Genomic DNA, 13,040 nt, shown 5'->3' with positions numbered 1-13,040 from the left:
ATGAAGTGTATAAATGCTGAAGATAAAATTCAACAAGACCATGAAGTGCTCTACAAAATGTTTAAATCTTTAAGACGACATGAAGATGATAAATTTATTAATGGTAGCATAAAATTAAAAAAAAAAAGTTTAAATGAAGAAATCAACCGATTTAAAGATATTAATGATAAGTATATTTTTAGCAATGTGAAGAAAAAAATAAAATTAGAAATAAATGGATGTATAAAAATAAAAAGAAAAGGAGCACATGAAGAATACTATAATCAATTAGTAAAGAAGGTTTTACATGGGAGCATTTTTATTCAAAATAAAAATATAAATAATATTCTAGATTATATAAAATATATTAAATATATAAAATTGGGTGGGAAAATAAGTATGGTAAAAAAAAAAAAAAGAACAGATAAAAATGAAATCATCTCACCTCTTTTATCAAAGGAAAATATAAACAAATTAAGATATCTAAAAACAATTTATGATGTTAAAAAAGAAAGAAATCAAAAGAGTCCAAGAAAATCAAGTTATAATATAGAAAGAAAAGAAATATTAGATTTAAGCATGAACAGATATTCTCATTTTCAATCAGAAATATCTAATAATTACAATTTAAAAAATAACAATTTTTATGACAGTATTAAGTTGGTTGATAATAAAATGGGAAAGACAAAAGGAAATAAAGAAAAAGGAAATAAAGGAAAAGAGGAGGATAAGGATAAGGATAAACATAAAGATAAAGATAAGTCTAAGGAGAAAGAAAAAGATATAAATATATATAAAACAAATGGTAGTATAAAAAATACGTTGAATAATAATAAATGTTCGTTTGTATTAAGCCCTTCATGTAATGATAAAATTAGACATGTAGATGAACTTGAAAAAAAAATGAATACTTTTAAATTAAATATCCCCTCTTCTATTATTAATAAATTTAATAAATCTAATAATACTAATGCGGTAGAGAACAGGGGAAGTATTAAATATAATTTGATTAAGGAGAGACAAGAATTTATGTATGAACCAATAAGGAATAATAAAGAGAAACATAACAAAATACATTTAAAGGGTACTATTAATTATATAAATAATAATAATAATAATAAAAAGAAAAATAATAATAATAATGTTCATCCGACTAAATTTATATTTATGGGAAAGAAAAAAAAAAAAATCATTGAACATGAAGGTACTGATGATAATTATATTTTGGGTAATGAAGAAAAGAAAAAATTATTATATATGGACCAATATAATAATGAAACGAATAAATCACATGAAACAAATGTATTATGTGGAAATAAAATATATAACAAGTGTGGTAATAAAAATATATTTCTAGATCATTCTGTTTTTTTGAACTACAACAAGAAAGTCCCCAAACATATAAGTATGTCATGCTCTAGTAAAAATAAAGATATGAAGAAATCAACATATGATGAAACTATGTTGAGTATGAGTGATGTAGATGATATAGATTATTTTATGTATATAAAAGAAAAAAATGCAATAAAATATAAGGATTATATGAACAAGCCAAAGACTATATGTCAAGACAAATCTTCGATAGAAAAAGAAAAGTCGGTTTTAAGAATTAAAAAGGTAGAAGATCAAGGGGACATAAAAGAAAAAAAAAGTTATATGAATGATTTGAAATATAAAATAGATAAAAAGGAACCTAGTAATAAAGAGAATACTTCAAATATTAGAAATAAAAAATTTTCATCCGTTTCTCGAAAACTCTCCAAACATTTTAGTTTATCAAGAAGTGGGGCTACTTTTAGCATGTCCAATAAAAAAGAAAAGAAAAGTAACAAAAAAAAGAGAACCAGATTTAATAAGGAAAACAGATATATGAAAAAATATTTAAATAAAATTATGAACATGTCAATATTAAGGAGACATTTTAATAACGTTAATTCTAGTGTGTACATTACCCATCAAAAATGTTTTGATAAACATGAAGAACATACAAAGATAAATGAGAAAAAATGTAAAAAAGGTGTTATAAAAACTGTGGATGGAAAGGAAGATATGAACATATTAAATGTGAACAATAATAAAGAGAAAATAACGACGAAAGGTAATAAGAATGATCATGTGGGTGATAGTAAAGATGGTAATAAGAATGATCATGTGGGTGATAGTAAAGATGGTAATAAGAATGATCATGTGGGTGATAGTAAAGAGGATAATAAGAATGATCATGTTGGTGATAGTAAAGAGGATAATAAGAACGATCATGTGGGTGATAGTAAAGATAATAATAAGAACGATCATGTGGGTGATAGTAAAGATAATAATAAGAACGATCATGTGGGTGATAGTAAAGATAATAATAAGAACGATCATGTGGGTGATAGTAAAGAGGATAATACAATAATCCTTTCAAAGGAGAAGAATATAAAAATAGGTATTTATTTTGAAGAAACATGCGATATTAAACAGAGTAATGATAAAAATATCTCTACGACAAACGAAATAAAAAAAATGAGTTCTCCTGTAACCAACAAATTATTAACAAAAAAAATGGGATTTCCTGTTACCAACAAATTATTAACAAAAAAAGAAGGTATGTTAAAAAAATTTGCTATATCAAAAGAAAAAATGGACATAACTAAGAAAGAGGGAGTTGTATTAAGCATGAAGAAATCATTTAGTTTAAAAAAAGATGCAGAAATCCACATATCTAATGATGACAATGTTATGGATAAAAATAAAGTAAATTCGACCATAAAATCTGTACAAGATATTTTATCTAAACAATTATTCAAGTCTAAAGGAAATCCACTTCTAATTAATAAAAAGCATGTTCCCAAAATGGATTCTACTAATAAAATGATTGTTGATAAAAAAATATCTTTTAAGAGTTCATTATTCAAGAAGGATGAAAATAAAAAAACGAATTATATAAATTCAGAAAAAGAGGAAGAGAAGAATGTAAATATGGAAAAATTCTTACTAAATGAGCTAAAGGAGAATTATTTAAATGATGAAAGAATAAATAAACCTGGATTATCTAAGGAAGATGATGTTGATATAAAAGAACCCGTTTTGATCAACGAACAAGTGGATCTCATAAAAAAAGAAGATCAAAATATTTGTACAAATACCGAACAAGAACATGAAATGATGCAAGAACAAAAAATAAATGAGGATGAAGTTAATTCAAAAGGAGATGAGAATACAAAAAAAACTGAGAACACAATAAATGACAAGGAAACGATTGATATTATAAATAAAAAGAATTCATCAGAATCGGTAAAAGAAGAAATAATGGAAAAAGAAATGTTAGATGAGAAAGATAAAAATGTACCACATTACTTAGAATGTAATAATTTACATAATATGGATGAAAATACAAAAGAGATAAAAGTTGAAAAATGTAATGATTATATGACGGATAATATAACAAGTAAAAATAATAATATGATCATCAAAAAGATAAATATGAAAATGCTTCCTATGGTTACTAAAAAAGCTCTTCCTAAAAGTAAAGCTTTACCAATATTATTAAAAAAGAATATAAGTATTCCGAAAGAAAAATTTACAACGAATAAGAAGTTATCTAACGAATCGATTGACAAAACGGAATCAAGTAATATAAAAATGGATGAACATAAAGAAGAAGAAAAACAAATTATAAAACCGAGTAAAAGTATACATAAAATTATAAAACCAGGAAGACACAGTTTCTTTAATGCTAATAAATTATTAAATTCTATTGAGATAAAAATTGGAGAACATAATTCAAAAATTATTGAAAAGGAGGGACCAATAAAAATGTTCTCAAGTAGTACGTCTATAATATCGGATGGAAAAATAGATTCTATTCATAAAAGTGATGAGGAAGAAAAAATAAATGATTTAAAGGAAGATTCAAATGTAAATATATATGTGAAGGAAAAAGGAAAAGGAAAAGTGTTTATGAAAAAAGGGATACCTAAATTGATGATGAAATTTAATGCATTTTCTACAAAAAAAATGGGGATCAACAATTTGGAAAATAATAAAAAAGTAAATACTTTGAGAAGCATAAAGGATGATAAAATATTAGAAAAAACAAATGATACGTTGGAAGAAATAAATGGTACATTAGAAAAAACAAATGGTACGTTGGAAGAAACAAATGGTACATTAGAAAAAACAAATGGTACGTTGGAAGAAACAAGTGAAATATCAAATATACAACATGAAGAAGAAGTAAAAAACGAAAAAGATGCTACCTTACAAGATGATGATGACGCAGGACATACTCTAAAAACTACAAAGGCTATCCTTATGAAAAAAATTCCAGCAAAATATAAAATGAATACGGTAAAAATGGGAGATATTAAATTACCCAGCCATATGAATAAATTTATAAATAAATTTCACAGTGTGAAAATTTTATCAACATTGAAAGAATTCCCTGTTAAAAAATTAATAAAAAAAAAAGATAGTAACGAAGAAAATAATTCGTTAGAGAAAATAAAAATGGATAAAGAAAAAATTAATGATGTTGATATGGAGAAAGAAGCTGATGAAGATGTTATGAAGATAGAAGAAAGTGTAATGAATAAAAAGGAAAATGATGAAACGGAAATTGAAATGAACAATAATAATGAAGTGGATAATAATGAAATAGATAATAATAAAGTGGATAATAATGAAATAGATAATAATAAAGTGGATAATAATGAAATAGATAATAATAAAGTGGATAATAATGAAATAGATAATAATAAAGTGGATAATAATGAAATAGATAATAATAAAGTGGATAATAATGAAATAGATAATGATAAAGTGGATAATATATCACAAGATAAGAGTGAAATTTCTCTAAATAAAATAGAAGAACCAAACCTTGTAGCTGAATCAACAACAATAGAGAAGGAACCGATAGACAAAATTATTCCAAGAAGTTTCTCTAAATCATTAAGCATTCCTATGAAAGTGCCTACAATAAAAGAAAACATAAATAAAGCAAAACCAACATTTTGGAATAAACCCAAAGGGAAAATGTTCTTTTTGACCAAAAAAGAAAAGAGCATTTCGCAAGCAAAGGAAATTTTAAGATCTCTTGAAAAATCAAACAATTGAAAGGTTTAAATGAAATATGGATATTTCAAAAGGGATACAATGATTTTTTATTTCATAATTTTTTTGTTCTTTTTTGTGTTTTTCTTTTTCTTTTTCTTTTTCTTTTTTTTTTTGAACGTTAACTTGATATATTTGCAATGAAATTATTGAGAAATTTACATTTTGGTTTTATTTTAACAGCCAAAAATTAAAAAAAACAAAATGTGCATGCACCAAAAAAAAAAAAAAAAAAAATATAAAATATAAAATAAAAAAAATAAAAGAGAGACAGCTATTTTATTAGTATATCATCTTTTTTTTTTTTTTTTTTTTGAGCATTTTTCTGAACATGTTCAGGTAAAAATTAAAAACCTTGCGTATCAAAATTGGTTATATTATAAATATATATATATATATATATATATATATATGATAAATTTTGGAATATATATTTATAATATTGAATATGATATAATTCCACATATATATATATATTTATATATTAATTTTTCTTATGAGTTTAAATATATTATAAAAACAATAATATTTTTTTTATAATATTGTCCATTCTGTTTTTATTTTTGTTTTTGTGTAACCTTATTTTCTTTTTTTTCGTTTTTCACAAGTTTCTTTTTTATTATAAAAAAGTTTTGTACTTTTCCGAAAAAAAAAAATATATGTCTATATATATTTATAGTATATGTCACTGTAGTTATAATTATTATTATTATTTGAAGCACATATCAAGAAAAAATAAAGTATATATGTATATATATTCATATATGAATTTATTATTTTGTTGTTTTATTTATTTATTTGTTTATTTATATATTTTATTATTTTATTATTTTTTTATATATATTTTTTTTTGTTTAGCACAATGTACTATAAGCAGTATTACACTTATGACACGTATTACCGACCTTACTATCCCCAATATGTATTATATGAAGTTCCAAGAGAAAAAAATGTATTTTGTAGTTTGACAGAAGCATTATGTAGCTGTGCAGTTTTGATCGTGACGACCTTCACTTCGTTATGTATTACTTCAACGGATTTAATAATAAGAGGTTGTGATAATAAGAGGAACTGACGTGTCTATAAAAAGGAATAAATAAATGAAATATATATAAATATATATATATATATATATATATATTATTTTTTTATTTTTTTATTTTTTATATTTTTTGTGATTGTATTATTTATTCATTTATGTACCTACTTTTTTAAAAACAAGGATATATAATACATATTTAATTTTTTCTCAATATAAGATTCTTTTTAAAAAATATGTATATGTACAAAGTCATATATATAAATATTGTACTATAAATTAATATAATTCTATGTATATATTTTATGTCATTAATTAAATTAAATAATATCACCCGAATATGTGATATATATATGTGTATATATGAACTTGGGTATCTATTTTTTTTTTTTTTTTTTTTTTTTTTTTTTCCCCTCTGTCTGTTTTATTTCTTATAAAATGAATAATAAAAATATATTTCTAAACATAAAAAAAAAAAAAAAAAAAAAAGGAAATTATGAAGAAAACAAGGATAAATATAAAACATTTTAATTTGAATAATGTAAAATATAAAAGAAAAAAAAAAAAAAAAAAAAAAAAAATGAATAATCTTAATTAGGTGGAAGAGACATGCGTTATTTTATTATAAATATTTTTAATAATAAATATATTAATAGAAAATTTGTAATATGTATAAGAATTATATATTTAGCGTTATTAAATAATTCACACACATATATATATATATAAAACCAAAATGTTGGAAATATTGGAAATGTTGGTAGAATGATTAAATTTTGTATGCATTTTATTAACATAAGGATATTACCTTTTTGATGATGTATCCATTTTAATTATAACAAAATAAATAAATATGGATAATATTTTTATAAATTCACCTATTATAAAAGACTACTACAATATAAAGGATTTTTTTTTACATATAGATAATGAAATACACCTTACAGAATTACCTTTTCCTTGTGATTATAATACCTATGGACACTTTTGTTTATCGAATGAAGAGATAAATAAAATAATGTGTACAGAAGAGAATAGATTTGAGGAATATAATATAGAAAAAGAAAATGAAGACAAGATTACGAATTATATTTATCAAACTAGATATAGTAGATATAGTAAATATAACATAAAAATGGATGAATATACATTAAGAAGAAATGATTATGTTAAAGATAATAATGTATATTATAATCCAAATCATCATAAAACTAATAGTATAACAAATTATAAAAACGATGATATAAATAAAAAATCAGACAACAACAAATATTTTGATGATGATATTTTTATATTTAATATGTATAAAAATATGGAAGAAAGAAATATTAGAAAAAATATAAATAGATATAATCTAATTAAAGATGATAATAATATGTATAGAAATATCCTTTTTGAACATTCTCATAAAAATATAATGTTAAGAGAATATGATAAAACAAAAAATATAACATTCCATCCACATGGTACATATTTTTTAACATATCCTTTTTATATTTTAAATAATAATAAAAAGGAGAAAAGAAAAATTCCTAATATGCCATATCGTATACTATCTGCTCCTGAGCTTATGGATGATTTTTATTTAAATTTATTAGATTGGTCAAAAAAAAATATTATCGCAACGGCCTTATGTGATAAATTATATTTGTGGAATAATAATACATGTACAAATCAGAAATTATTTGTAGCGAACAAAATAGAAAAAGAAATAGAACAAAAAGATAAAGGTGATGATAAAAAAACAGAGAAGAAAGATAAGGATAAAAAAGAAAAGAGAAAATCAAATAATGATAAATATTATAATCACAAATGTGAATCTATGGAAATTTTAAAACCATCAGAAAAAAAAAAAAACAAACCCCAAAAAACCATAAGCTCTTTAAAATGGAATATAAACGGGAATTTTCTGGCAACTGGTTTATCAAATGGTGTTGTAGAAATATGGGATATAGAGAAATGTGTAAGAATCAGAAAATATAAAAATCATAAATCAAGAGTTAATACATTATGTTGGAATCATAATACATTAACAACTGGTGGTCGAGATAATAAAATTATAAATAGTGATATCAGAAGTAAAGAAATTTATTATATTGAATTAACAAAACATAAATCTGAAATATGTGGTTTAGAATGGAATGCAGATGGTACATATTTAGCTTCAGGTAGTAACGATAATAGTATATATATATGGGATAAATATACAAATAAATATTTATTTCATTTTAAAAAACATAAAGCAGCGGTTAAGGCTATCGCTTGGTGTCCATATAAAAATCATATTTTATCTAGTGGAGGAGGTTCAGTAGATAAAAAAATTTTCTTATGGAATATAAAAACAGGAAAATCTATAAACGAAATTTATACAAAATCTCAAGTATCTAATATTATATGGTCTATAAATACTTCCGAACTTATATCAACTCATAGTCATTCATTAAATCAAATTATTTTATGGAATTTACCACAACTTAAAAAAGTTACTACATTAAGAGGACATAAATCAAGAGTACTGTATGCAGCCTTAAGTCCTGATGGTACTTCTATTGCTACAGGATCACCTGATCAAACCATAAGACTGTGGAATATATTTCCCAAATGTGGAGACAAAAGCATTTCCCTCTTTTTTCCCCTATCAAATTGTTACAACACAGTGAGGTAATAAATAAAAAAAATATATATATATATATGTTCCTATTGTATTTTTTTTTTTTTTTTTTTTTTTTTTTGCTATGTTTATTTATATGTACAAAAAGGCTTTAATATTTAATTGTGAGTTTTTAAATATATACATATATATATATATATATATATATATATATATATATATATATATTTATATAATGACAAAACAAAAGGATTATCATACCAAAATAAATATTACATAAAAAAAAAAATTTCAATTAAAAATATACATATATATATATATATATATATATATATATATATATATATATATTTTTCTTGTACAAATCTATCTTCCCTTTTTACACTCACACAACAGTTATGACTTCTTTTGTAACTTACATTTTTTATAATTAAATATGTCATTATCATAATTAACACTAGGATGTTTTATTTCATCTTTTAGAATATGAGAAGAATAATTTTTCATAATTAATCGTGTATTCTTCTTAGGCCCTGAATATTGATTTGTGAGAGGTGCCTTATCATGTAGATTATGTGACAATCTAGACATGTTGAAATGTTTGTAATTATTATAAAACTTTTCATCATTCTCATTCTTTTCATTTCCCCCTTTTATATACTGAATATTGTTATCTTTTTCACTCATATAATAATTTCTATAGTTTAATTGATTTTTATATATTTTATTTTTTATGTGATGTGTTTTTTCTTTATTCGTTTTGTTACTCATGTTATATTTGTCGTATATATTATTGAAGTAGTTCATATATTCCATATTTTCTCCCACACCATGTTTATTATGACGAATGTTGTAATAAGTCTCATCCGGAAAATTATCATAATAGTTATTATTATCACCATCATAATAGTTATTATTATCACCATCATAATAGTTATTATTATCATCATCATAATAATTATTATTATCATCATCATAATTATTATTTTCATCATCATAATTATTATTATTTTCATCATAATAATCATTATTTTCATCCTCTTCATTGTCATCATTTAAGGAATAAAAATTGTCACTTGTAATTTCATTTTCCTCATTTCTACACGACACCGAATTGTTATCATACCTTTTATTTTCCACATCATTATATAACAAATCCTTGGATGATCTTTTATTTCTTTTATTTCTTTTATTTCTTTTATTCACTTCAGAAATATATTCGATGGGTTTCCTTCTTTTTTTGATGTTTCTACTTTTTGGTAAGGAAAAAACCAAAAAGGGTTTTTTTACATCATCCTTTTGATAATCCAGTATTTTTTTCTTCTTTTTATTTATTTGCTTTAAATTTTCCAAGGTTATATCAAGTTTTTTTATTTTTTCGTGCATATTTTTATACACATTTTGTGTCTCTTCATTTTGCCTCATATAGGTATCATAATTGAATTCTTCATAAATGTTGGAATTACAAATAATTTCTTTTTCCTGTTCTTGTACGAGGTTATTGAAAGTTGTATTAATATTATTGTTTTGGTCATATGGACATTCATTGTTTTGATTATATGGACATTCATTGTTTTGATCATATGGATACTCATTATTTGGACCATATGAACAATCATTATTTGGATCATATGAATAATCATCTTTTGGGACATGTGAACACTCACCATTTTGATCATATTCAGACTCTTCACATTTTTCATTTATCAAAACAAGATGATGTTTTTTTCTTCTATTCTCCTCATAACTTTTGTTTTCCTTCAAATGATTAAACATACCATAAGTATCACTGAAACCGTCTTCCTTTCGGTCATACTTAATATCTTTATTTTTAATATTTTGCATAACATGATAATTGTTATCCTTATCTATATCTTCAGAGATAGACGAATTTTTTTTTTTTTTTTTTTCTTCTTCTTCTTTTCCTTCTTCTCTTATATTTTTTAAATTATTCCTTTCATAATTAAAACTACAACTTTTTGTATTATCATAAATTATATCTTCTTTTTTTTTTTCTATAGATAATTTTTTTTCCTTATGTTGTATCTTCTTAACTTTTTTACTATCATCAAAATAATTATTATTATTATTATCATTATTATTATCATTATTATTATCATTATTATCATCATTATCATCATTATTATTTATAACAAATGCATCCATAGGTTGTTGAAAAACATCTTCGTGTTCATATTTCTTATCATTTTCATATTCATTAAAATCACATGATATATTAAAATATGAAGTAAAATGTATACATCCTGTTATAATATGATTATAATTAAAATTGGTGTCATCCTTTGTATATTCATTATCGTATACTGGTAAATATATTTGATCATCGAATTCATCCATACTAGAATCATATTCATCGCTTGATGTATAATCAGATAAATAAAAAACTAGTGATTTGTTATTATTATCGTAATTGTTTTTATTATCATAAATGTGGCTGTCATTATTATTTAATTCCCCTTTTGATAATATATACAAATTTGAATTTATATATTTATCATCATCATCATGGATTTTATTTCTACTTACGTGTGATTTTTTAGACGAATCAAACGTGTAATCATATTTATAATCACGTGATATATTTGGTAAATATTTCACATGGTTTGTGTTCAGCATATATGTATGCTGCTTGTGTTGAAAAGTTTTATTTTTATTTTTTTTTTTTATTTTATTTTTGTTTTTTTCTAATATATAAGATATTATATTACCAAAATATATAATAAGATTTTCTTTAAAGTTTTTTGTAGAAAACAAACATAATAAATTTAAGTCTGAACAGAATTTAATTATGGTCTTTAGTTCATTTAAAGGAAGAGACATATTATGATCCTGGAATTTTTTATTTTTAAAAAAATATTTCGTTTTACTAGATGGGATACATATATTTTTATTATTATAAAAAAATTGTTCTCTTTTTATTCTTTCTTTATTTAAACTGAAATCACAAGTTTCTAAAGAACTGATGATAAATGAATTATCTGTATTCTTTAAAAAAATATTCTTTTCATTAGATAGATCTTTAAGATTAAGTAAAAAAAGGGTTGGATCTATTTGTATAATAGATTCATTTTTATAAATATAATTTTTCATTGGTGTGTTGAACGTTTTCAATTTTAATATTGCGCTAAAATAGGTGTTATACTTTTTAAATTTTATAATTATTTCTAATTTATTATTATTATTATTGTCATCATGATCATCACCATCCATATTATTATTTATATTATGATTTATATTATTAAATTTCAGAGTTATCTTAGAAAGATGTATATTCCACTTTTTATCCTTCCTAAAATATGACTTATTGTTATCATCTGGATACATACCATCACAAACGATTGATTTAATTTCATCATTATTTGTATTATTTATTCTTCCTTCTTCATTCATATCATCTTTCATTAGAAAAGGTGAATCATTTTTCTTGTGACTATTATAAGATCCATGTTGTGAATAAGTACTCCTCAGATGTTTAACTATCTTATGATTATATATACAATTGTAAAAATCTTTTGATTTTACAGTGCCATTAATTATATTCTTCTTATCTCCATTTACATCATTTAATATAAAAAATTTCTTATCAATATGTATCACCAGTTCATTTGTTAAATTATTTGAGCCGCTTAATTCTAGCTTATTTCTTGTTAATTTAAAATGAACATTTTCACAAATATGGGTAAACAGTTTTAAGATCTTTTCAAATATTTCTATATATGGTTTTTTTATGATCAATTCCATGACGACCTTCCAACTGATAAATGTGTAGCTAGCTATAAATAAATAAATAAATAAATAAAAAAATATATATATATATATATATATATATATGTGTATTACTTATAAATTACACACAAATGATTGAACATTTATTTTAAATATATATATATATATATATATATATATATATATATATTGTTGTTTTCCTATTTGATTATTATCCTTTTTTTCCACATATATATATATATATATATATATATATATATATATATATATATGTATCATTTGTACCTTTAATGTTCGACTCGCTTTTTAAAACATAATCTTTTATATGTGTGGTCCTTTCCCCTCTTTTTTTTTGAGAAAACCTTAAGCAATATCTAAAAAAATAAATAATCAATTATTTAAAAAATCGATATAAATATATAAATATATATATATATATATATATATATATATATATGTATATATACATATTTATATGTATATATTCTCAATTTTCTTTTATATTATTTAATCCAGGAAATATTTCTATATTATTACATCTTTTATATATTCACACATAAAATTATA

General features: G+C 22.2%; 4 protein-coding genes across 4 annotated transcripts; 3 read left to right on the top strand and 1 right to left on the bottom strand.

Annotated features, from left to right (window-relative positions):
• PF3D7_1026600 (conserved Plasmodium protein, unknown function) lies at window positions 1-5,079 on the top strand (the record flags this gene model as incomplete). The annotated part of the gene is made up of 1 exon (XM_001347510.1): window positions 1-5,079. The coding sequence occupies one exon, from the start codon at window positions 1-3 to the stop codon at window positions 5,077-5,079; it is 5,079 nt and encodes a 1,692-aa protein (XP_001347546.1).
• An 859-nt stretch (window positions 5,080-5,938) lies between these two features.
• PF3D7_1026500 (conserved Plasmodium protein, unknown function) lies at window positions 5,939-6,151 on the top strand (the record flags this gene model as incomplete). The annotated part of the gene is made up of 1 exon (XM_002585367.1): window positions 5,939-6,151. The coding sequence occupies one exon, from the start codon at window positions 5,939-5,941 to the stop codon at window positions 6,149-6,151; it is 213 nt and encodes a 70-aa protein (XP_002585413.1).
• An 817-nt stretch (window positions 6,152-6,968) lies between these two features.
• PF3D7_1026400 (cell division cycle protein 20 homolog, putative) lies at window positions 6,969-8,780 on the top strand (the record flags this gene model as incomplete). Its single annotated transcript, XM_001347509.1, has 1 exon — window positions 6,969-8,780. One exon carries the CDS (start codon window positions 6,969-6,971, stop codon window positions 8,778-8,780), a length of 1,812 nt encoding a protein of 603 aa, XP_001347545.1.
• A 342-nt stretch (window positions 8,781-9,122) lies between these two features.
• Window positions 9,123-12,488, bottom strand: PF3D7_1026300 (conserved Plasmodium protein, unknown function; the record flags this gene model as incomplete). The annotated part of the gene is made up of 1 exon (XM_001347508.2): window positions 9,123-12,488. One exon carries the CDS (start codon window positions 12,486-12,488, stop codon window positions 9,123-9,125), a length of 3,366 nt encoding a protein of 1,121 aa, XP_001347544.2.
• Between the last annotated feature and the right edge of the window lie 552 nt (window positions 12,489-13,040).

This window comes from Plasmodium falciparum (assembly GCF_000002765.6).
Source record: "Plasmodium falciparum 3D7 genome assembly, chromosome: 10".
Lineage (NCBI taxonomy): Eukaryota > Apicomplexa > Aconoidasida > Haemosporida > Plasmodiidae > Plasmodium > Plasmodium falciparum.
Note: the sequence above shows the minus strand (reverse complement) of the source record. Positions and strands in the feature narration are given on the sequence as shown.